Source organism: Grampus griseus (assembly GCF_964374135.1).
Source record: "Grampus griseus genome assembly, chromosome: 10".
Taxonomy (NCBI): Eukaryota; Metazoa; Chordata; class Mammalia; order Artiodactyla; family Delphinidae; genus Grampus; species Grampus griseus.
The window spans coordinates 69,229,211-69,253,310 of NC_139004.1; the positions used below are offsets into that span (position 1 = coordinate 69,229,211).

At 43.7% G+C, this 24,100-nt stretch overlaps 1 protein-coding gene across 5 annotated transcripts in view; it reads left to right on the top strand.

Moving 5' to 3' along the window:
* Positions 1-24,100, top strand: part of CACNA1D (calcium voltage-gated channel subunit alpha1 D) — a gene marked incomplete at its 5' end in the record, with an annotated part of 447,563 nt that overhangs the window by 287,733 nt on the left and 135,730 nt on the right. For all 5 annotated transcript variants that reach the window (XM_082664922.1, XM_082664924.1, XM_082664926.1 and 2 more), the window contains 4 exons: positions 4,565-4,704; positions 13,478-13,620; positions 17,865-18,017; positions 18,572-18,768. In XM_082664922.1, coding sequence (XP_082521048.1) covers positions 4,565-4,704; positions 13,478-13,620; positions 17,865-18,017; positions 18,572-18,768 — 633 coding nt within the window. The remainder of the gene's footprint in view (positions 1-4,564; positions 4,705-13,477; positions 13,621-17,864; positions 18,018-18,571; positions 18,769-24,100) is intronic.

Consider the following 24,100-nt stretch of genomic DNA (forward strand, 5'->3'; position numbering starts at 1 on the left):
GCCTGTGAGATGTTGGGATCAGCTATTTATTGTCTCTACACTCTGACTGTTGATTCCAGGTGTGTCATAGGAAGGGTTTTTGGTAACTTAGAAAGAATCCTACCTTGCTTGTTTTGCTTTTTGGTACATATTGCTAGAATCCCAAGTTCTCATGTTTTTATAGTCCCCTTTCAGTCTGGCTTTGTTGCTTAATTCCTTCTCTTTTTTTCTTCTCTACCTCCTATTAGCACCTGTGTGTACTTTATGTGTGCCGTGTATGGTGCTGGATGCTGGGGTTACAAAGACAGTAAGAGATGATCTCTGCCAATGGGGACCCCGGGACTGCAGGACACAGAAGGGATATGTGTGTGGAGGGGAGACCCTGTACCTTCTGCCAGGGTGTACGCCAGGAGACCACTGCAAAGACTCGGGCCCTGTGGGTAGATGAGCAAAGCAGAGAGGTGAACCTTACATGGCTCATCAAGCCTTTGTTGATCTTTTGACAGCAGGCCGGGAGCTCTGTGAGGGTAGGCGTCAGGCTTTCTGAGGAGGACCCAGGTGCTCAGGGATAGATGGGTAGATGATGGATGGGTGGATGAATGGATGAATGGATGGGTAGATTGATGGTGGATGGATGGATGTTAGTACCTCAGCACTAGTAAAGCAATGCTTAAAAATAGGACAGCTGCCAACCAAGTACAGTCAAAGATCCTGGCATCTCCCATTCCCGGCCGGTTGACGGTTTCTGTTTCTCAAGGCTCTGTGAGGGGTTAACTGGTTTAGAGACTGTTGGTTTAGAGCCTCTGCTGTTTGGTGAAACTTCACTGTTTAAAGAAGATAAATCAGGTTGCAGAATTTGATTTTAAGCCTTTATTTCTCTAGTGACTTGAGTCTCGTGGGGGACTTTGCATCCACATAACAGGGTGGTCTCTGGTGAAGAATTGGTGCTTTCTTAAAAGATGGTTTGCTGGCCCTGCCCACCCAGGATCCCTTGCTAGTGAGGCGGATCCCTGCTGGTGGCTGGTTGAGTGTGCCTGGCAAATGCAGGGAGACTGGGGTGCAGGAATCATGTACTCTTTTTGTTTAGCCTGGGCTAGGGCTTTTAAGGTGCAGTCCCTGCCCAGGGACCACCTCATTTCATGTTCAGTTCTTGAGGGCCCTTGCTCGCCTCTTTTCAGCCATCCTATTCCTTCATCCTTTCTGTGGTTTCTTCCATCCCAGCTGCTGACTCCGTATCTTTTCTGTGCGACGTCTCACGGTCCTTCAGCCAGTTGCACGTTCCCACCCCACCCTGCAAGGACCCTGACTTTTTGGCGGCTTCCTTTCAGATCACTAACCCAACATTCTTTTCTCAAATGAACAATCCTCTTGTGAAGTAATTACCTCCCCTTCCCATGATTGTTGTTTTGCAAGATTTTTTTTTTAACACTACATTTGCTTAAATGTGGAGGTGTATTTGTTTTACTGGAGTCCTTTTTTTTTTTTTTTTTTTTTTTTTTTGTGGTACGCGGGCCTCTCACTGTTGTGGCCTCTCCCGTTGCGGAGCACAGGCTCCGGACGCGCAGGCTCAGTGGCCATGGCTCACGGGCCCAGCCGCTCCGCGGCACGTGGGATCTTCCCGGACCGGGGCACGAGCCCGTGTCCCCTGCATCGGCAGGCAGACTCTCAGCCACTGTGCCACGAGGGAAGCCCTGGAGTCCTTTTAAATGGCAGGACTGGGGACCAGGATGACACTGGCTTCTGGGCAGACTGGTCTGTCGTGCTCTCCAGGCTGTGGTTGTTCACCTGGCACCATGGTAGATTCTCTGTAAGAAAGAATCATGTTACAGCAAGGTTATATTTCTTATAGTCAATTCCATCAAGTAATGCACTGAGGATTTTGGAAAGAGAAACCAAAGTCTTCAAAAAGGAGAGAGAGGAGGATGAGAGAGGGGGATAAAAGAACCCTAAACAATTCAGTTGCACGAATGGCCCTTGTATTATTGTGGCAAAATTACTTGTAAGTAAACGCTAAAGAGGAAAAACAAGCTGTGTTTGGTAGGTGTACTCTCTGTTCCCTGTCTTGTTTGTCTGCTCTGCACTATAGCGCTGTGTTGATATAGGGATATAACTGCTATGAATATTGATGGCAGCAAAAGCCTTTTTTTCCCCGTCTGGCCCAGTAAATAAAGCAGAAAGGATAAAACGGGAAGAGGAATTGTAAAATCCACGTGCTGTTTCCAGCTTACCTTGTTCCCTTACAACTCTAACTCGCAAAAACATGTTGACGATCTACCTTTGGTGGTCAGGATCTAATTTGAGTACAGCAGATTGGTTTATTCAGGGATTTTTTGCTTCTTGTTAAAGCAACAGAGCGGCCTTTCCTTTTAGCTCTCCAAGTTAGCGTCACTGCCTCATTGAAGCTTTCCTGGATCTCTCCTCTGTAGCTAGTAGCAAAGTCAGTCTCTATTCCTCAGAATATCCACGGTGGCCTGAGTGCACCTCTCGTGGGAACCCACCACCCAGGGATGTGGCAGTGAACGGGAAGACGAGCCCTTGCTCTCACGAGGCTCACAAGGAGTGTAGAGAGTAAACAGAGGAGTCCTTGGAGGTCTGCGTGTGGCACGAGGGGGCACGCACGCTGCTCCTCTGGGAGGTTTCAGCGGCTCACCCCAGCCTGGAGGATGTGGCTGGCTGTGCGGAGGGAGTAGGTCGTGGTCCGAGAAGGCCTCGCAGCCTGCTGAGGGGTGCGGGGTGCATGGGATGAGATGAGCCAGGCTGAGAGCAGGACCTGATGGCAGATCTGGACGAAGCGTGAGTGTGGAGGTTGGGGATGAGCTAGGCTTTTAAAATTGAAAACACATTGACTCTGGCTAAGTGACACCACAGAGGAATTTATTAGACCGCTAGGATGGTGTTCTGAGGATCAAGGGGTGCTCTGGGGGCACGTTAGGAATACAGGGAAGTTGGGGGGGGGAGAACCGATGAACTGGCTTTTCAGTGTGACCAGTGGGGAGTCGATAATGGGGGTAAAGCCTGGGGTACCGCCGGGGTTAGATGGTTTCCCTGCTGGTAAAGAGGAAGGATGCAGTGGTAAGACTCGGTGAAGTCCCACTCGGGACTGGGACTCGTCTGCGATGGAGGGGTGGCACTCTGGCGGCGGATGGCTAGACCCCAGGGTGGCTTAGGCAAAAAAGTGCTCACATGGAACAAAGCAAGTCCTTGCAGGGGAGAAGTTGTCTCACCCTTTGGCCTTATCAGAGGGCAGAACTGCTTATGAAGGTGCAGAGCTGCTCTTTGTCAGTTCCCTCTCCTGGGATGTCCTCTGTGTACCACAATTGAACCCCCACCTCTTGCACCAGACTAAACCTTTCGAAGATAGGACCACAGTGGAGCCATTTTTCTTACCTTGGCTCCTGTGTGGGGCCCATCGCGCAGAAGAGGTGCTCACTAGGCATTTCCTGAGCCAAATTTATTCACCCCCTTGCGCCAAGTATCTTAATAAATGAATTCTGTGACTTCCATTTTCCTGAGGCATTGGTAACTTTCCTCAGGTCTCACAGAGGGGAATTAATATCAGCAGGGGACTTTATGGGCTGTATGGGACAGTTTTAATTACTTACGAGTTTTCATTTAGTTATTATTTCAATAGCTTTTTTGCCAGCAAATGCCTCTTGTAAAATTAATCGCACACATCTCAGTGGTCTATATTTCTATTGAAACCAAAGCTGTATAAAGAAAACCTTTGTAAAAGAGGAAAGAGCCAACATTTTTAGACCTGCTGATGGATGCATTTTCTCCAGCTCATGGAATCGCATGAGTTGGAACTGGAAAGGTCCTAAGAGCCCTCTAGCCTGAGGGTGGCATCTCGGAGGTCTGTGGCAGTCAAATGGGAGTGGCTGCTGAGTCTGGAAGAAGAGGAGGATTCAGGGGCTGAGTCCAGGCTCCCTGGGAACGTGCGTGGTGACCCATCAGTAGTGTCAGCCGGGAGAGGCAGCACGCCAGCAAGGAGGCTGTGGGCTTGCTGTCCTGAATCCCCTCCCCTTACTGTGCAGGTGAGGAAACTTAGGTCCAAGGGATTGGAGGGACTTGCCGAGGTCACCTTGCTGCTCAGTGACAAAGATGATCCTGACTTAGAAGTCAGATGGAAACCCGAGAGGAAGAGAGGGTCAAAGCAGATGCAATTTGCTTTCTTCCAAAGGATATTCTGTTCAAAGCCCTGTGGGAATCTTTGTTGCATCCTTGTGCTTTTCTGGGCCTGATTTGGCAATCTTGGGAGGAAAACACGCTGTATTTTGCAAATGTGTGCAAATAACAAACGTGCTGTTATGTCCTAGGCAGAGTCACTGCACACACAAGGCAGGTTGCAAAGTGCAGTGATATAGCCACTGATGAAAAGTGTTTTACACTTAGTTGCTTATGAGAAATTCAGTGTTAGAATTAAAATGCCTTCTTGCTCCAGGTGCAGTGTTAATTGTTCCATTTCTCATAATAAAACTTTGCTTGGAGAAGAATGTTTATATCTCTGAGATACTGATCTAATCCCTGTTTCTTTTCTTCTTCCCCATCCCCCCGCTTTTTTAAATTTCTTTGTTTCTCTTCACAGGAAAAAGTAGAATATGCCTTCCTGATTATTTTTACAGTCGAAACATTTTTGAAGATTATAGCGTATGGATTATTGCTACATCCTAATGCTTATGTTAGAAATGGATGGAATTTACTGGATTTTGTTATAGTAATAGTAGGGTAAGTCTCTTTTATTTGAGGAATTTTTTTTTTTTTTTGGGGGGGAAAATGGGAGGTGGGGAGTAACAGAAAACAGTATTTTAAAGGAACAGGGTTGGTCCTTCGTGCCAATGATTGCTGCCAGAACGTGTCGGGAGTTCTTTGAAGCCTGATGATGCTGCTGTCGGTCTCTGGGCAGAAACCAATTTGAAATTCTCTTGTTGTTACTCCCTCTTTCAGTAACGTGTTAAGGAAGGAAGTTTAAGCTCAGCTTGTGATGTGACAGGGTTCATCTTACAGGGCCTTGGGCCTCCACAAATAGGCCAGCCCTGCTGGTGCTTTGAGTCCAACGTGTACAGCTCTTATGCTTAACACCCCATTAAGTTAAAAAACCAAAATAAAACAGTAAAAAAGTAATAAATCCTTCATAGCAGTGAGGTACTCTGCTATTTAACATCCCTTGAGGAAAGCTATTAATTTTTTCTGCTGAGTTGGGAGAAAAGACGTGGCACGCTACTATCCCATTTCACATAACAAAACAAGTGTTTGAAAAATATCAGATATCCGACATGAAATGAAATAAACCAGAAAATGCAAAGAATCAAGCCTTCTCCCCGAATCCTGTCACAGGAAGAAGACACCAACAGTTTCAGTTAAAGGAGAATGTTAAAATAAAAAACAGTGGAAAAAAAGAAAAACAGTGGCCTGTGTTATTCTGGTCCTTCAACACCTGGAAATGTTTCCAGCAAGAGAAAATGAATCAGTGTCGGAGGAATGCTGGGTCTTTGGACCAAATACCCACATAGGAAAATAAGATCTATTCCTTTGCTGCGTCTTAGTTGCCTAGCTGTAAAATGGGTTGCTCCTAAAATTATATTTTCTCCTATATAGAGAGAATGTTAAATGGCCTTTCTGTTTTTATCTCCATGACTTCATTCAAATGACTTGTGCAGTTGAGCAAGGTGATTTTTCTTTTGGATTATTCTTTATCATGAATCCTTTAGCTTTTCGTGGGAGACTAATACTGCTGGATATTGGGAGAGTGAGATAAATTTTGAGCCTGTTCTTTCAAACCTAGGAAGTTAAAGTGGGATCCAGAGTTAGCCCAACAGGATGATTAGACTTATGGAGAAAAATGTTAACTTTTGCAAAAACCACCCTAGTACATTGGACTCTAAGGTATTGTGGCAGAGGTAGTGCAGCATGAACTAAAATGAAGATACGTATCATACCTTCCTGTATTTGATGAACTTTAACAAGGAGTGGCAAGCAGGAGCCTTGCAGGTCTCTTGGTTCTGGAATAATCTTGCTGTGACTCTCCTGACCCTGGACTTCCTGTTCAGCTAGCCTATGGAGCTGCTTAGCCCCATTTCTTTTGTCTCTACCCTACAAATCATCTTTCTGTTTGGAGGCATTTTTCGGATTCTCATACAGCACAAAGACAGGGAACCAAGAAGAGTGCGATAGTCTCATTGAGTTGAAGAGACAGAGACGAGTTCAGGGAGGCTGAGGTGGCTGAAATTTGAGAGGCATGATGTGGGAGCGGCGAGGGAGATATTGAGAGAAAGAGGTTTGTAAGCATGCCTTGGGGTCGTCTTGAGTTTTGGCTAAAGACTAAGCTACCCTACATGGGATGATAGTCCATAAGGCCAGGCAAAGATTATGAGTAGGGAAAAAAGAAAATCTGGGGGGCTATAGCTGACTAATAACTAGGACTCACATAGGTCTTTGAGTTGTTCAAGTTATGACCAACCAGAGTGGAAAGACCTCGTTGAACACCCTGGACTGTCAGTGGAGACCCCAGAAGGGCCATTAGTAGTACGGGCTAACTAACTCTAGAGCAGGGATTGGCAAACTGTGGTCAGTGGGCCAAATTCAGCCTGCTACCAATTTTTGTAAAGTTTTACTGTAACACAGTCACAAGCATTTGTTTACATAGTTGAGTTGTGTGGTTTAGGTCCACAAAGCCTAAAATATTTACTGTCTGGACCCTTACAAAACAATTTTGCCAACTCTTGTTCTAGAGTAAAAACCATCTGGAACCCTTAGTAATAATATTTGAAAAGAAGCCTGAAAAGGAGCAAACTGACATGCAAGTAACTTAAGTGCCTGCCAAAGCAAAACTCAACACTCTTTAAAGGAAGACCACAAAATCCAGATAATTAAAGTGTTCAGCATCCTGTCAGATATTACTAGACATGTGAAGAATTGTGACCCATAATCAGCAGGAAATAGAAACAGGCCTAGAAATGACAGACATGGTGGGATTAGTGGAGAATTCCTTTACAGGACTTTTAAAACTGCTATTATAAATATGTTTATGGACCTAAAAGGAATATATGACTACAGTGAGAAAAGATGGGACAATGTAAAAAAAAGAACCAAATGGAACTTTGAGAGCTGGAAAACATATCTGAAATGAAAAATTCCCTGGATTGGCCTAACAGCAGATTAGACTCAATAGAAGAAAATAATCAAGGAATTTGAAGATATAGGAGTAATACAAAGAATAATGATGGAAAATAAATGAATACCACCTTGGTGACCTGTGGGGCAATATCAAGTCATCTAACATACATATATTTGGAGTCCCAGAAGATAGGAGATAGAAGGGAGACAGAAAAAAATATTTGAAGAAATAGTCCAAAATTTCTTAATGTGATGAAAAATATAAACTCACAAATCCAAGAAGCCCAACAAAGCCCGAGCAAAGTAAACGTGAAGAAAGCTACATCAAGGCACATCATGATCATAAATGGCTCAAAAGCAAAGATAAAGAGAAAATCTTAAAAGTAGAGAAAAAGCCAAGCAACTGTGCAAGCAACTGTGCAAGCCAGAAGACAATTGACATTTTTAAAGTGCTAGGGGACGATGTCCACGTAGAAATCTTATTCAATGAAGATATCTTTAAAAATTGAAGCAAGAAAGAAAATTTCCAGACAAACCACAGCTGAGAATTCATCAGGAGACCTGCACCTTAACAAATGTTAAAGGAATTTCTTCACGCTGAAGGAAAATGACAATAGATAGAAGCATGGATCTATACAAAAGGAATGAAGAATGCCAGAAAGGATGAGTGCATGTGTAAATATAAAAACATTTTTCTCATTTTAAAATCTTTTAAAAGTAATTGATTATTTAAAGCAAAAATAACAGCAGTGTATTGGGGGGTTTATAACATCTATAAAAGTAAAATATATGACAACAGTAGCACAAAGGACAGAAACAAGGAAATAGCCATATACTATAGGAAGGTGCTTTGCAGTTGGTGGAGTCATTTGAAGGTAGACCATGAGAAGTTAAAGATGTATGTTGTAAACCCTAGAGCACAGGCCAGCAAACTTCAGCCCATAGAACAAGAAGAGTTTATTGCCTCCCCTGCCCCCCAATGCTGACAAAGTATTTTATTGTCTGCTTTAGCAGATTAAGTTTTATTGGAAGACAGGCACACTCACTAATGTTTATGGCTATTTGGTGTTAGGATGGAAAAGTTGACTACTTGTGACAGAGACCCTGTGGCCTGCGATTCCTAAAATAGTTACTATCTGGTGCTCTACAGAAAACTTTTGCTGACACTTGATCTAGAGGAGACACTAGAGAAATAAAGTGGTATAGCTAATAAGTCTGTATTGGAGATTAAATGGAATTTTTTAAAATCTCAATTTTTTAAAACAGGGAAGACAGGAACAATGGACAGGGCAAATAGAAAACAAATAGCAAGATGGTAGATTTAAACCTACCCTTATTTAAAATCCACCCTTACTTAAAATCCAGAGGTTATCAGATTTTATATGTGTATAAAAACAACACTCAACTCTATAGTGTCTGTAAGAAACGTAATTTATAAAGACATAAATAATTTGAAAGTAAAAGGACAGAAAAATATATATCATGCAAAACTAATCAAAAGAAAGCTATATTAATAACCAACAAAGTAGACTTCAGAAAAGGGAATATTATCAAGGATAAAGAAAGACACTTTATGATGATAAAGGTGTCATTTCATGAAGATGATGTAATAATCCTAAGTGTGTATATATACACAGACACACGTGTGTGTGTGTGTGCCTGTATCTATGCATACATACACACAATAGCAGATCTTCAAAATATACGAAGCAGAACCTGATAGAACTGAAAGGGGGAATAGACAAATCTTCAGTTGTACATTTTAATACCCCTCCTTGAGGAGTGTTGATAGAACATCTAGTCAGAAAATCACTAAGGATATAGGGAGATTTGAACAGTACCATCAACCAATTTGACTTAATTGACTTTTTTAGAACACTGTACCCAACAAGAGCAGAATACACATTCTTTTCTCATGCATATGGAACATTCGGCAAGAAAGACATATTCTGGGCCATAAAACAAGTCTCAGTGAATTTAAGAAGATTAAAATCATATTAAATTATATGTTTTGAATGAATTTAGCAATGTTTCTGGATAAAACGTCAGTATAAAAAAGCATGTGAATTTCTATATATTAGTCATGAACAATTTGAAAATAAAATGTTAATGACATTATTATTTACTATGGCATCAAAAACCATGAACTATTTAGGGATAAATAGTACACTGAAAATGACTAAACCTGCTGAGAGAAATTAAAGAAGACTTAAATACATAGAATGATGTACCATGTTCATGGACTGGAAGACTCAGTATTGTTGGAATATCAGTTCTTCCCAAATTGAGGTATAGATTGAATCCTAATCTAAATCCCAGTAAGATTGTTGTAGAGATGGACAGATTTATTCAAAAATTTATATGGAAATTAGAGAGGCTCTAGACTAGACAAAGAAATCTGTAAGAACAAATCTGGAACCTGATTTTAAGACTTCCTATAAAGCTCCAGTAGTCAGGACAGTGTGATATTAGAGTAAGGAATAGACATAAAGATCAATGGGACAGAATAGGGAGTCTAGAAATAAACCCATATGGATGTGATCAATTGTTTTTAGACAGAGGTGCCTTGATGACTCAATGGGTTGAGGAAACATTTTTCAACAAATAGCACTGGAACAACTATTTATCCATATGAAAAAGAAGACTCCATTCTTACCTCATACTGTATACAAATATTACCTTAAAATGAATCATAGCCCTATATTTAAAACTATAACATTTCTAGGAGAAAATCTTTATGACTTTGGGGTAGGCAGAGATTTCTTAGGACCCAAAATGCACTTGGCATAAAAGAAATAATTGAAATTTTGAACCTTATCAAAATTTAAAAGTTTTCTTCAAAGGGGACACTGTGAAGAAAATGAAAAGATAAGGCACAGATTGGGAAATAATATTCCCAATACATATATTTGTATTCCCAATACATACCAAGGACTTGTATTCAGTATTTATAAAGAACTCTTATAACTCAAGGAGATGACCCAGAAGGTAAATGGGAAAAAAATTTGAATAGGTCTTCACAAAAGAAGATATGTAAATGGTCAACAAGCACCTGAAAAGATGTTCAATGTCATTGGTAATTAGAGAAGTGCCAATTAAAACAACAGTGACATAGCACTACATACCCACTAGTATTAGTAAAAAGACCAACGATACCAGATTTTAACCAAAATATGGAGCAACTGGAACTCTTACACACTGCTTATAGAAATGGAAAACGGTACTATCACTTTGGAAAAGTTTGCCAGTTTCTTACAGTGTTAACCATACACTAACCATATGACCCTATTACCAGGACTATCCTGGGTACTTACCCAAAATAAATGAGAATACCTGTTCACAAAGAGACTTCATTCATAATAGAGAAAAACTGGTAACGACCCAAGTATTCCTCAACAGGTGAATGGATAAACTCATTGTGGTATGTTCATACAGTGGGATATCAGTCAACAATAAAAAGAAATGAACTGCTGATAAATGTAACAGCTTGGATGAATCTCAAAACCATAGAGAACAAAAAAAGATAAACAAAAAGGAGAACATGTTGTGTGACTCCATTTAGGTAGGATTCTAGAAAAGGAAAAAACAACCTAAAGTGATAAACCAGATAAAGTCAGTGGATACCTGAGGCTGAGCTGAGGATGACTGTAGGAGGCATGAGAGGACTGTTTGAGATATTGGGAAGGCTCTCTGTCTTGGTTGTGGTGTTTGTTACTGGGGCTTATGCATTCATCAAAACTCATCTCATTGTACACCTTAAATGGGTGTATTTTATTATGTATAAATTAAGCTGCAATAAAGTTGGTTTAAAAAGTAAAAAATCATCTAGGAAACTAAAGTCGAACTGGACTTGGTCTTTTTTTCTCATTAAATATGAAAAACTTTAGAACATCAGATTACCTTTTATCTAAAATACGTACTAAATTGTAGTCAAAGAGCAGAAGAAAAGTTCAAAAAGAAAAAGAAAAATTAAATTATTAATGTCTTCCCTTGAATCAAACTCCTGCTCACTGAAGTTGCCAACTGCCAACTCTGTCTTCATCCAATGGATTTTCCGTTCGAAGTCAACCATGACCTATCGCTTTTGTCAAGATTCCCAATAACAGGGACATCAAGAAAGTAATTGATATTTCTAAGATGTTAACTGTGAATAATGTGACCACAGGAAGGTTCAGCGTGTCTACCGGAGCTGATATAATTCTCTTATAGCAGAGTTTGATCTGAGTCAACTTTTATCCCACTCCTCTAAATTTCTCAATAAACACGTATTTCAAGCATTCAAGCTCATCACTTAAGCTTTTGTGAACATGGGGGGCTCATTCTGGTGCTTCTCATTTGTGTCAGTTTGGGTAGCTCCTTGCCTTTTCTTCCTGTCTTGGGGTAAACTTTTAATAACAGTCTAGGATCAAATACTTCCTCCTCTTGTCCACATCTCTTCAGGCACATGGTACTTATTTTGTTCGGGTGGAGCAGTGAAAGGAGTAGAATCACAGAATATTAGAATGGGAAGGGCGGGGCTCTGGATCATTCAATCAGTTTTCAGAGTAGGAAACTTAGGCCCAGAGGAGGAGAGGGACTTTCCTAATGCCTCCTAACTCTTAGAAATGGAAGCATGCCCTGACCCCTTGAGCCCTCCAGCTGTCTGGAAACAGCAGCCGGCTTGCCTCTCTGAGTCAGGCTCCTCTGTGATGGGAGAGACATTGTTCACCTGTTTTCAAGGCATCGCCGAAGAACAGGGGATAAAAGGGCCATAAAGTGTACATTGCAAAGGTACACTGATACTTGAAAGCAATCTTAAGTTACCACCTGCATAAATTATTTTCCTAACCCTTTGGGATGAAAATTCCTGTGGCTGCTGCATTTCAGAAGAGTTTGAGGTTTTCTTTCTTCCTTTTGCTTTGTTTTTATGACACTGTGAACTTGTTTTGGAGGGGAGACTTTTAACTTTATTTAGCCTTGCTGCAGGGGTTTATAGTAATTACAAAACTATGCTAATGAGAGAGACCTATCATAAATCTGATATATTTCCCCAGTCATAACCAGAAAGAGCCCACCTTCTGTAGCTTTGAAAAGGTAAAGACCTGACTTATTCCCTCCCTGTTCCCCACCCCCCGCCAGGTTCATTGCTCATTGCGGTACTGTTATTAAAACAGATGACCTGTCTCTAAACACCCCAGAATGACATGACTGTGCCCCATCAGGACTGTAATCAGACCACCCTGTGTTTTATGGACTTAGTGTCTTGGCCATCCAGAGGCACGCCAGTGGGTGCAGAGTTTCTGCTTTGCTGCTAATTAAACTTTGGAAACCTTTTCTTTGTTGCTGGGCCAATCGTTTCCACAATCTGATTGGCCAGAGTTGATTCTATTTGAAATGGGCAAATTTCTATTTATTCTGAAAAACAAGCAACAATTCCAAAGAACAAATGTTTATTTGAAAGAGCAAAAAAGTAACTGTCAAATGAGCGGATTGCCTGAAAATAGCTTTATCCGAAAAGCCTTCTGAGAGTAGGGAAAAATTTGTCGTGGCTGCCAGATACAATATTATTCACATTTCAAAAGAGAAAATGACGATCTTAATACCTTCTCTTAGGTTTCTGCTCTTGGCCTTTGCACAGCTCCTTAGCATCTTGTGATTTACATCATTCCCTGAACAGCCCTTTGGAGGTGGAGGTGGGGGTGTGTATGTGTCAGTGACTGTATTGGAAGTGGCATAACATATCGTTTAAGATTTGGAACTTTGGAGTCATTCATGCATTCATTGTTTATTCATCACATATTTTTTGAGTGCCTCCTGTGTGTCAGGAACTGTTCTAGGCACTAGGCTGGAACAGACTAAATGAACAAATGAACACACAGACTACAGTTCCCTGCCCTTACGGAATCTCAGGGCGTCGAACATACCTGGATTCAGGTTTTAGTTCTGCCACTAGTTTGTGGCCTTGGGCGAGTTACTTGTTCTCGCCAAGTTTGTTTTTTCACGTGTAAAATGATGTTCATGATAACTCCCACTGCCTAACATCTTTGAGGATTAAGGAGATAATTTTAAGTGTTTAGCACACGGTGAGTCCTCATAAATGGCAGCTGCTGGGGCAATTCCACCATCATCACTGGAAGAGGGGATTCAGCAGGGAGCCAGGGCGCTGACATGCTAGGATGCTCCACTGGCAAGAAAACAGGTGAGATCAGTCCCCATCCCTAGTCCTTCTAGATGTAGGGGTCACGGCCAGGAGTCACAGCCTGGTTCTTACCTCTGCTTTTCCTTCCCTCTACTTAAGCAGCAGCCTGAGAGAATTGGCCCTTGTTCAGAAATAACTACTCTCACCATCCTGTTTTGCTTCCCTGGGTGACAGACTCTAACATTTCTTCCCCTCTTCTTCTTTCAGATTGTTTAGTGTAATTTTGGAACAATTAACCAAAGAAACAGAAGGCGGCAACCACTCCAGTGGCAAATCGGGAGGCTTTGATGTCAAAGCCCTCCGCGCCTTTCGAGTGTTACGACCACTTCGACTAGTATCAGGAGTGCCCAGTAAGCACGTTTCGTTTCCTAAAGCCAGAAGTTTGTTGATTTTTATCCTTCTGGGTGGGTCTCGGGATTATGAAACAGGGTGCGATGAGGTGAGTTGCTGTGCACCAGCCGAGGGCTCAGCAGGTGACCGTGGAGGCCTTCGCCATTTACAGAGCACTTTCGCTTGTATTGTCACTTCGGGTCCCCGTGACAGCCCCGACCGGGGGTGGAGGGGGGTGGAGGGGGGCAGTAGTGATTGTTGTCTTCCTGATTTTATATTAGAGGGAATCTTCTCTCGTGCAGAGACCAAGTGGGTGGTGGCAGGAGACCTTGAGTTCAGGCCTCCTGATTGCAGTCTGGTCTTCGTCCTCTGACATCTGCTGCCATCAGCTCCTCCCACTCTCAGGCCTGTCCCTTTGAACGTGGTGGGTTATGGGGATGAGGGTGTTGGAGGCCTCAACTGACTGCCTTTTTTCAAAGTGAGAGCAGCAGGGGGCTGGGATCCTGAAAGTCTATTTAACTCTCCCACGGAGGGACTGTGCCCGTCTCACTCGGGGGTGAAGAGGTGAATGCTTCTGTGTCCTCCCTGTATGTAGGGCACAGTAGCACCTGCCTGAAGGTGGTTGTGAAGTCTGAATGCAGTAATGCAGGGAGAGCCTTCAGCGCAAGGTCTGGAGCACAGAGAGGGCCCTCAGTGTGAGAGATGCTGTATCACCCACTAGCCTACTCTACCTGTCTGTGCCAGGCCCTAGTTTGCTTCTTGCTCCAGATCTCCAGGCCAGGTTCAGTGCCACCTGAGTTGGAACAGATGCCCCATCTGTGCCCTGGCCAGGAACTTCCATAAGGAGCGTGGCATATGCTTCCCTGGGCTCTACTCATGATAGGACATCCCTACTGGGAACTTCAGACGGTGGAAGTTTTAGTGCCTCTCCAAGGACTGTGGCTGTGAGTTGGCTGCCTGCTTCCAGCTGCAGGACAGATATGGGATTGCAGGCTGTGCCTTTTTTTCACAGCTCATAAAGCCATCAAAAGAGCACAGAGCATGTTTTTGCCTCTCCAGAAGTTCTTCATGAAATTTTTATTAAACCTGTTGGCACTCAGAACGCACCAAAAATTGTCTGGAAAAAAAATTTCAAATTTAACATTTTAAAATGTAGGAAGTGGTGTTTTATGTGTACTTGTTTTTCCAGATTGTTCCTTTATTTTCATTGAAAAAGATCAGCACAAGTCAAAACCACAGAACCTTCTGGAAGCAATTGAGAAAAATTGAAATACCTTGGAAATGACTGGCCCTGTTACTTGTAACATGATTAAATGAGAAGCTCAGTGAGCAAACATGAGGTTTCAGATTCAGTTGTTACAGCTTAATCTGATTTCAGAGTAACCACGGCAACTTTTTCCCCCCAAAGAGCAAATGACAGGCCAGCCTGCCTGCAGTATGTGCTGTGAGCAGACATGCGGGTGCAGTGGCTTTGTGGGTCTGAGTCACGTGTGAGGACTTTCTCAGCTCATGTTCATTAACTGCCTTGGAGCAGCCACGTCTCTCATCAGAGCCAGCTGGGCTTTGGGGACATGGGTCAGGGGCTCTGCGTCACGCTCTTTCCCATGCAGTTGGCAGCAGTGGACTAGGGATTTCTTATATACTTGAAGTTGTTAAAAATGCCTGGGAAGGTGTGACTGTTTATACTGATCTGGGAGTTGTCTAATCCCTTCTCAAGAGAACTCAGACTGTCCTACAAGACATGATTTTGTGTGTGTATGTGAATATATGTTCATTCATTGGAAGGTAAACATGTGTTTCAGATAGAGTCCTTCAGATGTTTGTGAAGCTCTTAACTAGCTCCACACAGGTAACTGATAAATATGTATCAGAATCCTAGACCATCAAATGGGAAAGAACCCTCAAGATCATCTGGTCCACAATCACCACCTTTTAGATGAGGAAGGTCATCGAAACCTTGGGCAGCTTCTCATGGCTAGGGCGTGGCCAAACAGGACCAGACCGGCGGCCTCCCAGTTCCTGGCCCACTGTTCCTTCTGCTCCGTTTCACTGCCTCCTTGGTTAGAGTCCTGTGAGATCTGTTGTGCACATTGGTTATACACAAAGGAGCCCAATGTCATGAAAGTGTACACATTCACAATAAGATACAATGTCATTATTTCATAAATTTGGCCAATCTGAAATATAATAGTCACAATAAACATAGACACACGTATGAAACATAGGGCTCACTGCCATACCGCTGAGAAGAGCTAACTGCTGGATGATGATTTTGGATGGCCCATCCATGTCTTAAAAAAAGAAACACAAACAAACCCAAATGAAAAAGCAAACAAAAAGCCCCTTGCCCAAGTAGATTAGAGCGTATGTTTCTTTTCCCCTCCATCTTTTCCTTATAGAAGGCAGAAACATTCAAAGTCATCCGATTGATCATTTTTTCTCCAAAAGAAACCATTTGAACATTTAAGTATCCGAAGACAGTATGTAGGAGTTCTGTCTTAATGCAAGTCTGGAAAGAGGTTCTTTGCGAGTCTGAAACCCTCTTATCGCCCTTCCCTCCCCATCCCATCCCCCAGATCTTCCCATGTGCTTCTTATCAAGGCGAACTTTTGCTGTTATCGCTGATAAGTATTTTTGCTTGGTGTGTTCTGACTTCTAACGTATTTAATTCTAGCATCTCAGCCTCTTTTGTTCTTTCATTGTTTGAATATGTATTGAGAAAGTGAGAAGATACTAGAAAAGGGCAGTTTGGAGGAGAGAGAGACAGCAGGGAGAGGAAGGGAAAGAGAAAGAAAAAAGGGGGAAAAGAGTGAGCTAGTCGAGTGGAAGCTGAGGTAGGTCCCGGTGTTGGGAGGAGCGCAGGGCACGTGCAGGGGCGTCAGGTGGCCTGGATCTAGTCCGGCTCTGGTTTCCTGCCGACCGCTCTCCCTGTGGCTCCTGCTTCCCTCTCCCCAGTCCAGAGTGTTGCCCCGCTGTCCCTGTCCCCATGGTCTTTTCTCTTCCTGTACCATGGCTCTCGGTGTTGCTCCGTGGGTAGCTCCCAGGTTTCCACGTCCCTCCCTCATCTCTCAGGTCCACGTTTCAGCCTCAGGGCACTACCCCCTTCATGTTAAGTGATCAGACTCACCAGATGGACAGTTGCTCTTACCCTCTCCTTCCCGGCCCCTCGTCTCCCTCTGCCACTCCAGGGGACCCTCCTTTGACAAACTTGTCTTTGTTCAGGCACTAGGATTAGCCTCTTGACCTTGCCCTGCCTCCCTGGGCACCTTCCTCTAACTCAGACTCACTTGCTGAGTTCTGATTTCATCCAGCTCCTTACCCTGTCCTCCCTGGAGGGCCCAGCACCCTCCAGCTGCCTCTCTGCCCGTCTTGCCTATTGCTGCCCCACTTGTCTTTCTAAAAAGGCTGCCTTTTGAGTTTTCCTGGGTCTCTCCCATGTATACATGTTATTAAACTTTTGTTTGATTTTCTCCTGTTTAAAATAAAGAGGCTGCCTTTTGCCAATGGACTAAACTCTGGCCCTGTGATCTGAATTCAAAACTCAGAGCTACCCAGCTGCGATCTGCTTGTCTTTCTTGTTACCCTTTTCCACTTCATGACCGCCACCCCCAGCCCTCGTGGCGCTAGCTCACTTCCATGCTTTTGGTACTTTCTTCCGCTGCCTGGAGTAACCTGTCTCCTCTGGCCTGTGGAAATCCATCCTCCTCATGCTTCAGGCCCTCCTGAGAAGGGAGGCTACTGCCCAGTCCTCTTTCTTCTCCCCCACTCAGAAGCGATGCCTTTCATCCCTCTTTAACTTTAACTGTGTGATATTACTTATTCAGCATCTGTGTGCTACCTTAGAGTAATTTGTGTTTAATTCTTATGTCTCCTTCTGCAGCATAACCTCTTTGAGAGGAGCCACATTATTTAATACATCTTCATATCCCCCAAAGCACTAAACCTTATGTTGGCTGCACGGTAGATGTTCAAGGAATTTTGTTGAATGGATGAACAAATGCATAAAGGAATGACTTTCATGTCTGGCAGTGCCCTCTCTAGGCCTTAGTTTTTCCATCTTTCAAGTTGAGGGAGTTGTATTAGATGGTCCTTAAGGTTCCTCTTTGACTTACCTCACATCCAGGCTTAACGTTAATTAAAAGCTATGAAATACCTCTGAGTTTTATTACTGTGTGTCCTATACAGAGCAAGCATCATTAGGAATCATATCTGTGCATCACTGAAATAGCTTCCTGGCTCACAAACTTATTTTTCTCTTTCCTAGGTTTACAAGTTGTCCTGAACTCCATCATAAAAGCCATGGTTCCCCTCCTTCACATAGCCCTTTTGGTGTTATTTGTAATCATAATCTATGCTATTATAGGATTGGAACTTTTTATTGGAAAAATGCACAAAACATGTTTTTTTGCTGACTCAGGTGAGTAATAAAAAATGACAGCTAACCTAGCTATTTAAACATTTGGCTTTCCCAAAAACAACTTTTGTGGTTTGGGGAAGATCTAAAACAAAATGAGAGAGAGAGAGAGAGACAGGGGGGAAAAAAAAAAAAGACAGCCGAATACACTGGTGAATCTAAGACAGTTCTTAGTGTGAATTATATTCAGAATAAATGAGAATTTAGTTCCCTTTTCTATCTTGATTTCCTATGTAATGTGCTCTGGTAAACGAGATGGGGGGACCCCCTGAAACTGGACCGTGAGGTGAATCAATAGTGTTGCTCTGTACAGGCTGAGGAAAGGTGCTGTTAGAGTGGGACAGAGGAGAGAGGGGTGGGTTCTGAGGAGAGGAAATGGCAAATTGCATGGAGGAGGGAAAGTTTGAAGTGAACCTTGAAGGACAGTAGGAATCCGAGATAGCACAGCTGGGAAGTAGAGTGCTGCAGGCTCTGGGCAGGGTACTTGGCTTCTGCAGCTTGGTTTCCTGATGTTCATTCCTCCCTTGAGTGGTCAAGCCTTCTTCTGCTGTTTGCAGATATCGTAGCTGAGGAGGACCCAGCACCGTGTGCGTTCTCAGGGAATGGACGCCAGTGTACCGCCAATGGCACAGAGTGCAGGAGTGGCTGGGTTGGCCCCAATGGCGGCATCACCAACTTTGATAACTTTGCCTTTGCCATGCTCACCGTGTTTCAGTGCATCACCATGGAGGGCTGGACAGACGTGCTCTACTGGGTAAGCCGCTTGAGGAGAGAGTTGATGGAGTATGCTTTCCTCAGATAAAAGTGTTTCATTAGCTAGAGCCATTGGGGAGCTGGCTGAAAAAGACCCCCTGGAAGTGAGTTCTTTGGGAAGGGAAGCAGGCCCTCTCGTCACTCAGTAAGACCTATCATCTCTCCATGTTGGGGCCTTGGTTTCAGCTCTAGAAAGCTGCTACAGGAGGTGGACTGCCTCGCATCCCCAGTGCCGCCTGGGGACTTACCGCTGAGCGTGCCCAGTAGTCCCCTGTGTTGGAGGAACTCCAGAGGGGCGGGGCTGTCCTCATTAAACTCTTAAAGAGCCAGAGGTCATTCCCCAGGTTAAGAGGCTCCTGGACTTCCATGGACTAAAACTGACCTTTTATACCTGAAGGCAGGTTGCTCTACCAGATCCTAAGTGGAAGATAGGGAACATTAATTGAATTCTTGTCATGCTTTCCATAGCTTAGTACAGCCTTAAAGCCCAAATGGGTTTTTTCCCCCGTTCAGTATTACTACTGATCAGCCCAGCATAAGCCCTTCGCTCTCTTTCCCTTTTGCTTCGGAGCTATAGAACTCTGGCAGAGAGGGTAGAAATGGCATATAAGCCTTCCAGGGCTGGTGGACCTGTCCATGAAGACAGTTGGACACTCTTTGTATGGCTCAGGGCTGGCTCTCCTTGTTCCTGACAGAGCCAGAAAGGTTTGCTGTAAATGAAGAGCAGTCATATTTTAACAGCCATTTCTCAGAGCTGGGTTTGTTGGTTTACTTCTGTGTCTGATAGAATTTGAAAAAGCTCACAGAAGTTTAGAAATTATTTTCCATGACACAGAGTTGCTGGGAAAAACAACTGACTTGCAGATTTTGAGCCTAAATCCAAGTCCAAATGGGATTAACCAGGATTCCAATAATGACTTGTTAAAAGACAATGGGTCATAACATACTTCTTGAATGGTCAGTCTCTAGGTAGAAGGCCTGCAAGCTGAGTAGCTTCCGACAGGATCTAAATTTCAGACACTTGATGGGATTTCCCATTCCTCTGTAACTTCGGGGAACATAGCGTGTAACGGTTGTAAATAGGTTTTTGCTTCCCTTCACAAGTGAACTCCATGCATGCAAGGTTGTAGAAGTCCCTATATATGTTCAGTGTTAGGCAAAGAAGACATGTTTTTATTTTCATCCCCAAAGTGTGAGTCTAGTTTGGTAATAAGGTTTTTAAAACATCACCAACGTGTTATATCTTGTTTTTCTCTTTCCTTTTTGTGTTGTCATAGGGGAGTGTGTGTGTGTGTCTGTGTGGGTATGCACATCTGTTATTTATATCCATAACACAATGCCTTTTGTGAAGAGGAAGAAGGAGGGAGATTATATTGGATGAGCCAAGGCCATGGCCATGCAAGGGGACCCTCTAATTAGGTAAAGGGTTTGTTTTCAGTATTATCTTCTAAGCTGTAACTCCTAGTTAGGTTAGCAGAGGGCTCAATCCAAGTCTCCCCTTGAATTTCTGATAAATAGGAAAAGCGTCATCCAGATAGCCCAAACTCTGATCCTTCCCCCCAAAACAGTACAGAAGACAACATTTTGATTTAAAACAAATAAATGAAAAACCTGTGACTCCTCTCAGCTCTGTTCTCCCTGTTTTCACGGTGAATTGCCATTGCCAATCCAACATGCCCTGACTAATGGACAATTTTATACTTTATGTTATGTTTCTGCACACTGATTGTCTCATGACAGTCTTCCTGTCGCTGAGCTAGTGAAAACTCTGGGAGCGTGTGATTAAACGAGAGAAAACACGTACCCAGAAACAAAAGTTTCTACTTGCTTTCCTAAGAACCTCTAAGTATCACCTAGGATGATATAATTATTACCTCTGTTTTTCATATGACAATCACAGAGCTAATAATTTGACAACATAATAATTACATTCTCTATGAATTACATGGCATCTTTATTCTGATGGAGGAACTCCAGTAGTTTATCAACATTATTCCAGTCTACATCCCAATATAGAAGGTCTGGGAAACAGTGGAATATAGACTCCTGAACATCCCCGAGGTCCTACCGCTAGAGCAAGTGGTACTTGATTTAGAACAGGGGTCTACAGACTTTTTTTATAAGGGGCCAGATAGTAAATATATTTGGCCTTGCAGACTGTAATGTCTCTGTCACAACCACTCAGTTCTGCCCATGTCGCTTGGAAGCAGCCGTAGACAACATGTAAACATGTGGCTTCATTCCAATATTTATTTATGGACGCTGAAGTGTGAATTTTGTATAACATTCCTGTGTCATGAGATACTCCAGATTTTTTTCCTACCATTTAAAAATGTAAAAGCCGTGTTTAGCTCACGAGCTGTACAGAAGCAGGTGGTGGGCTGGTTTGGCCTGCAGGTCACAGTTTGGTGACCCCTGGTCTAGACTAGAACCTGGCGCTCTTTCCTTGGCATTTTTCCACTGTCAGAGGTTTTTCGAGCCCTTCGGAACACTAGGGGGCAGCTCAGTGATGTCTTCCAGAGTGTTCACTAAGACTGTGGCCTCTGAAACACATCAGGTTGCTTTTAATTACTTGTTTATTACACTTACTATCTCAGCACAGAGATAGGCAGGAGCCAGGGCCCCAGCCGTCTTCATGCTTTATGGGCCACAGTCAACGGGAAGCCACACAGCTGTGCACAGAACAGAAGATCCCTGCCCAGCACAGTGCCCGGCCCAGAGCAAGTGATCAGCAAACACCAGTTACTGTTACTCTTTAAGTGCATGATCCCATTGCCTCACTATAGATGGGCCATGTTTAAGTGCCTGTTTTTATCCGTAGCTAGAGTGTAAAGGGAACATCTTGAGAGAGAACTGAGATTTTATTTTAAATGTTGATGGCAAGCAAAATTTCCAACCCTTTAGGCGTTTGTATATGGTGGACAAAGTCTTTGCCAGGGATGAGTTTGCATCTGGTCAGGTTCATATTCAGTCAGTGTTCTCAAGTTCAGGGATGCCTCAGTTCCCAAGAGTGCCTGGCAAGTGGCGGCAGGGTCTTGAAAAGGGACGTGCGGGTGGGCCCGATATGCAGAAAGACACGCATAGAATAGGACCATTTGGATGTGTGGGGAATGGGATTATTAGTTTCTGGTGAAAAATGACTTTTTTTAGTACTCTTTTATGAAGTGAATTCCATAAACATAATTAAGGTGCCATCTGACCTACATGCACCTGTTGTCCGCAGAGGCAGAGAGGTGTAGTGCAAGGAAAAAGCCTTAAGGCTGGGAAGGGCTGGGCGTGTGGCCTTGGCGAGGCCACCCAAACTCTCTGGGCTTTCATTTCGTCCACAAGATGCAGAGTAACCCTACATGATCCTATTGTGTTTTTCTTCAGCTCAGAGGAAATGTTTTTAGATGTAGGAAATTAATGAAAAGAGTATTGATTTCAGAAGAGAGCTATCCATATAAATCATTTGTGGCCTTTTGCCTTAGTGCCAAGCTCTTTTCTCAGTGAGCATACTTATGGCAGTGCTGGCTGTATGACTCAAATGGGAAGTTCCCTTGGCCAAGCTGTCCGTCTTATTCATTCAAGGTACCAGGGAAGTCCCTCTCTAGTTAGCCAGCAGCTTGCATTTCTGCCCCTTTCTCTGATTCCACGCTCAGGGGAGCGACAACCAATATATCAAGTTTCTAGTAGTAGTTGCAACAGTTAGAAAAACACAAAAAGCCTAGGTTAGCCTTTCCTCGGAGATACGGATGTGCGTCTCAGCCTTTGAGGTGAGGGGAAACTGAAACTAGGTTATTTCCTGAGTACCAGATGACACCACACGATGACTTTGATATAAATGTTTTAAAAATCTAAATTGAAATGCTCGAGCTCCTCCCGATTTTTCCATTGCTGACAAAGACCACTCAGACAAAATCCCAAGCAGAGTCTCTATTTTCCTATGGGTATTATTTCGGAGACCAGCTTGCCAGTTCTCACTTGTTCCATGTGTATGGTAAGCCTCTGAAAAAGAGACCTGGGTTGAGGAGATTTCTTTGGGAGAAAGACTGGCCCTTAAAGCTTAATTTTGGTTGCTCCTTCCCACCCTCTGGAGATCTATAGAGTCTCCTGTGGCCTTTGTTTTCCCCTTGGCCCCTAGCTGTTATTCCAGGTGATATTTCTGATTTGAGCAAATGGGAGTCTGTTGCACACTTACTTCTAAGTTCTTTACTTAAAAAAAATGTTCCCTCCTAAGTTGGAGCAGACAGCTGCTCCTGGAGCCATTCTCTGGAACATGGGACTGAGGCCTCAGAGAGGATGGGTGGGGCAGGTGCTCGGCTGACGGCTGGCCCACTTTTCCAGAGTTGTGGGAGAGCGGGGTCCCCGGTGGGAGTCCTGGACGTGCACATCCTTATTCCCCGTGAGCAGGCCCACTCACCCCTGTCATGTGCACTCCTCTTGTTACAACAGAGGGGAAGCCGGCCCAGAGAGGTCTCTGTGGAAGGCCCTGGCTCCAGGCTGGGCTCTGGTCCCTCCACCAGGCAGCCTGTTTCTTCTCCTCCACGTCTGGATTATTAAATATGTTTAGCGGTGTAGCTGCTTTGGAAGAATTACCCTTGGCCTTCCTGCTGAAATTAGTTTATCCAGCTTAATGAGATCAACAATTGCAGCCACGGCCCTGCCTCATTCATTACTCTAATTGCCGATGTAAGATGTGCAGACTGATAGCAGTTGTATTAAGCACATCCATTTTCATGTGGCCAAACAGGTGTTTCATAAGGGATTTAATGCCCTCTCCCTAGACTTCAGCAGCAGATGTTAGGTAATTCTTTTTTTTTTTTAATGTTCTCTTTTTCCGTTTGGTTTCTGCATGAGGCAGACAGTGAAATGCTTGAGCTTTGGTCTGTAAAGCTAAAAATCTAGCGCCAGATAATGTAAAGGAAAGCACGTGCGTAAACGCCTAAGGGCCTGGCCCTGCAAGGCAAGAGCGATGAATCAGCCCAGACTATATACTGTTCTATTAGCTGAAGATTCTGGCTGTTCCAACAAAGTCAGGCCCGGGGTCATTCATTCTGTCCCCTCACCAGTCCTTAACACTTCCTCCCTGGGAGAAGTGTTTGCCCAATTTAACGTGATCTGTGCTGCCGGAAAGTTCCATCCAGCCGTGAACCTGAAAGCACTTGTTTGCTCCATCATGATCAGACCTCTCCTGGGAAGGTGTGTCCGGGAGGCCATGTCTGACTGTGCTGCCTCAGCTTGTCCCAGAAGCAGGGACGCCAGGTTCCTCTGGAACAGCTCACCGCTGGAGCCAGCTCCCCCAGGGCGGGTCATGTAGGTTCAAGCTAGGTGTGGAGGATAAGGGCTTCTTT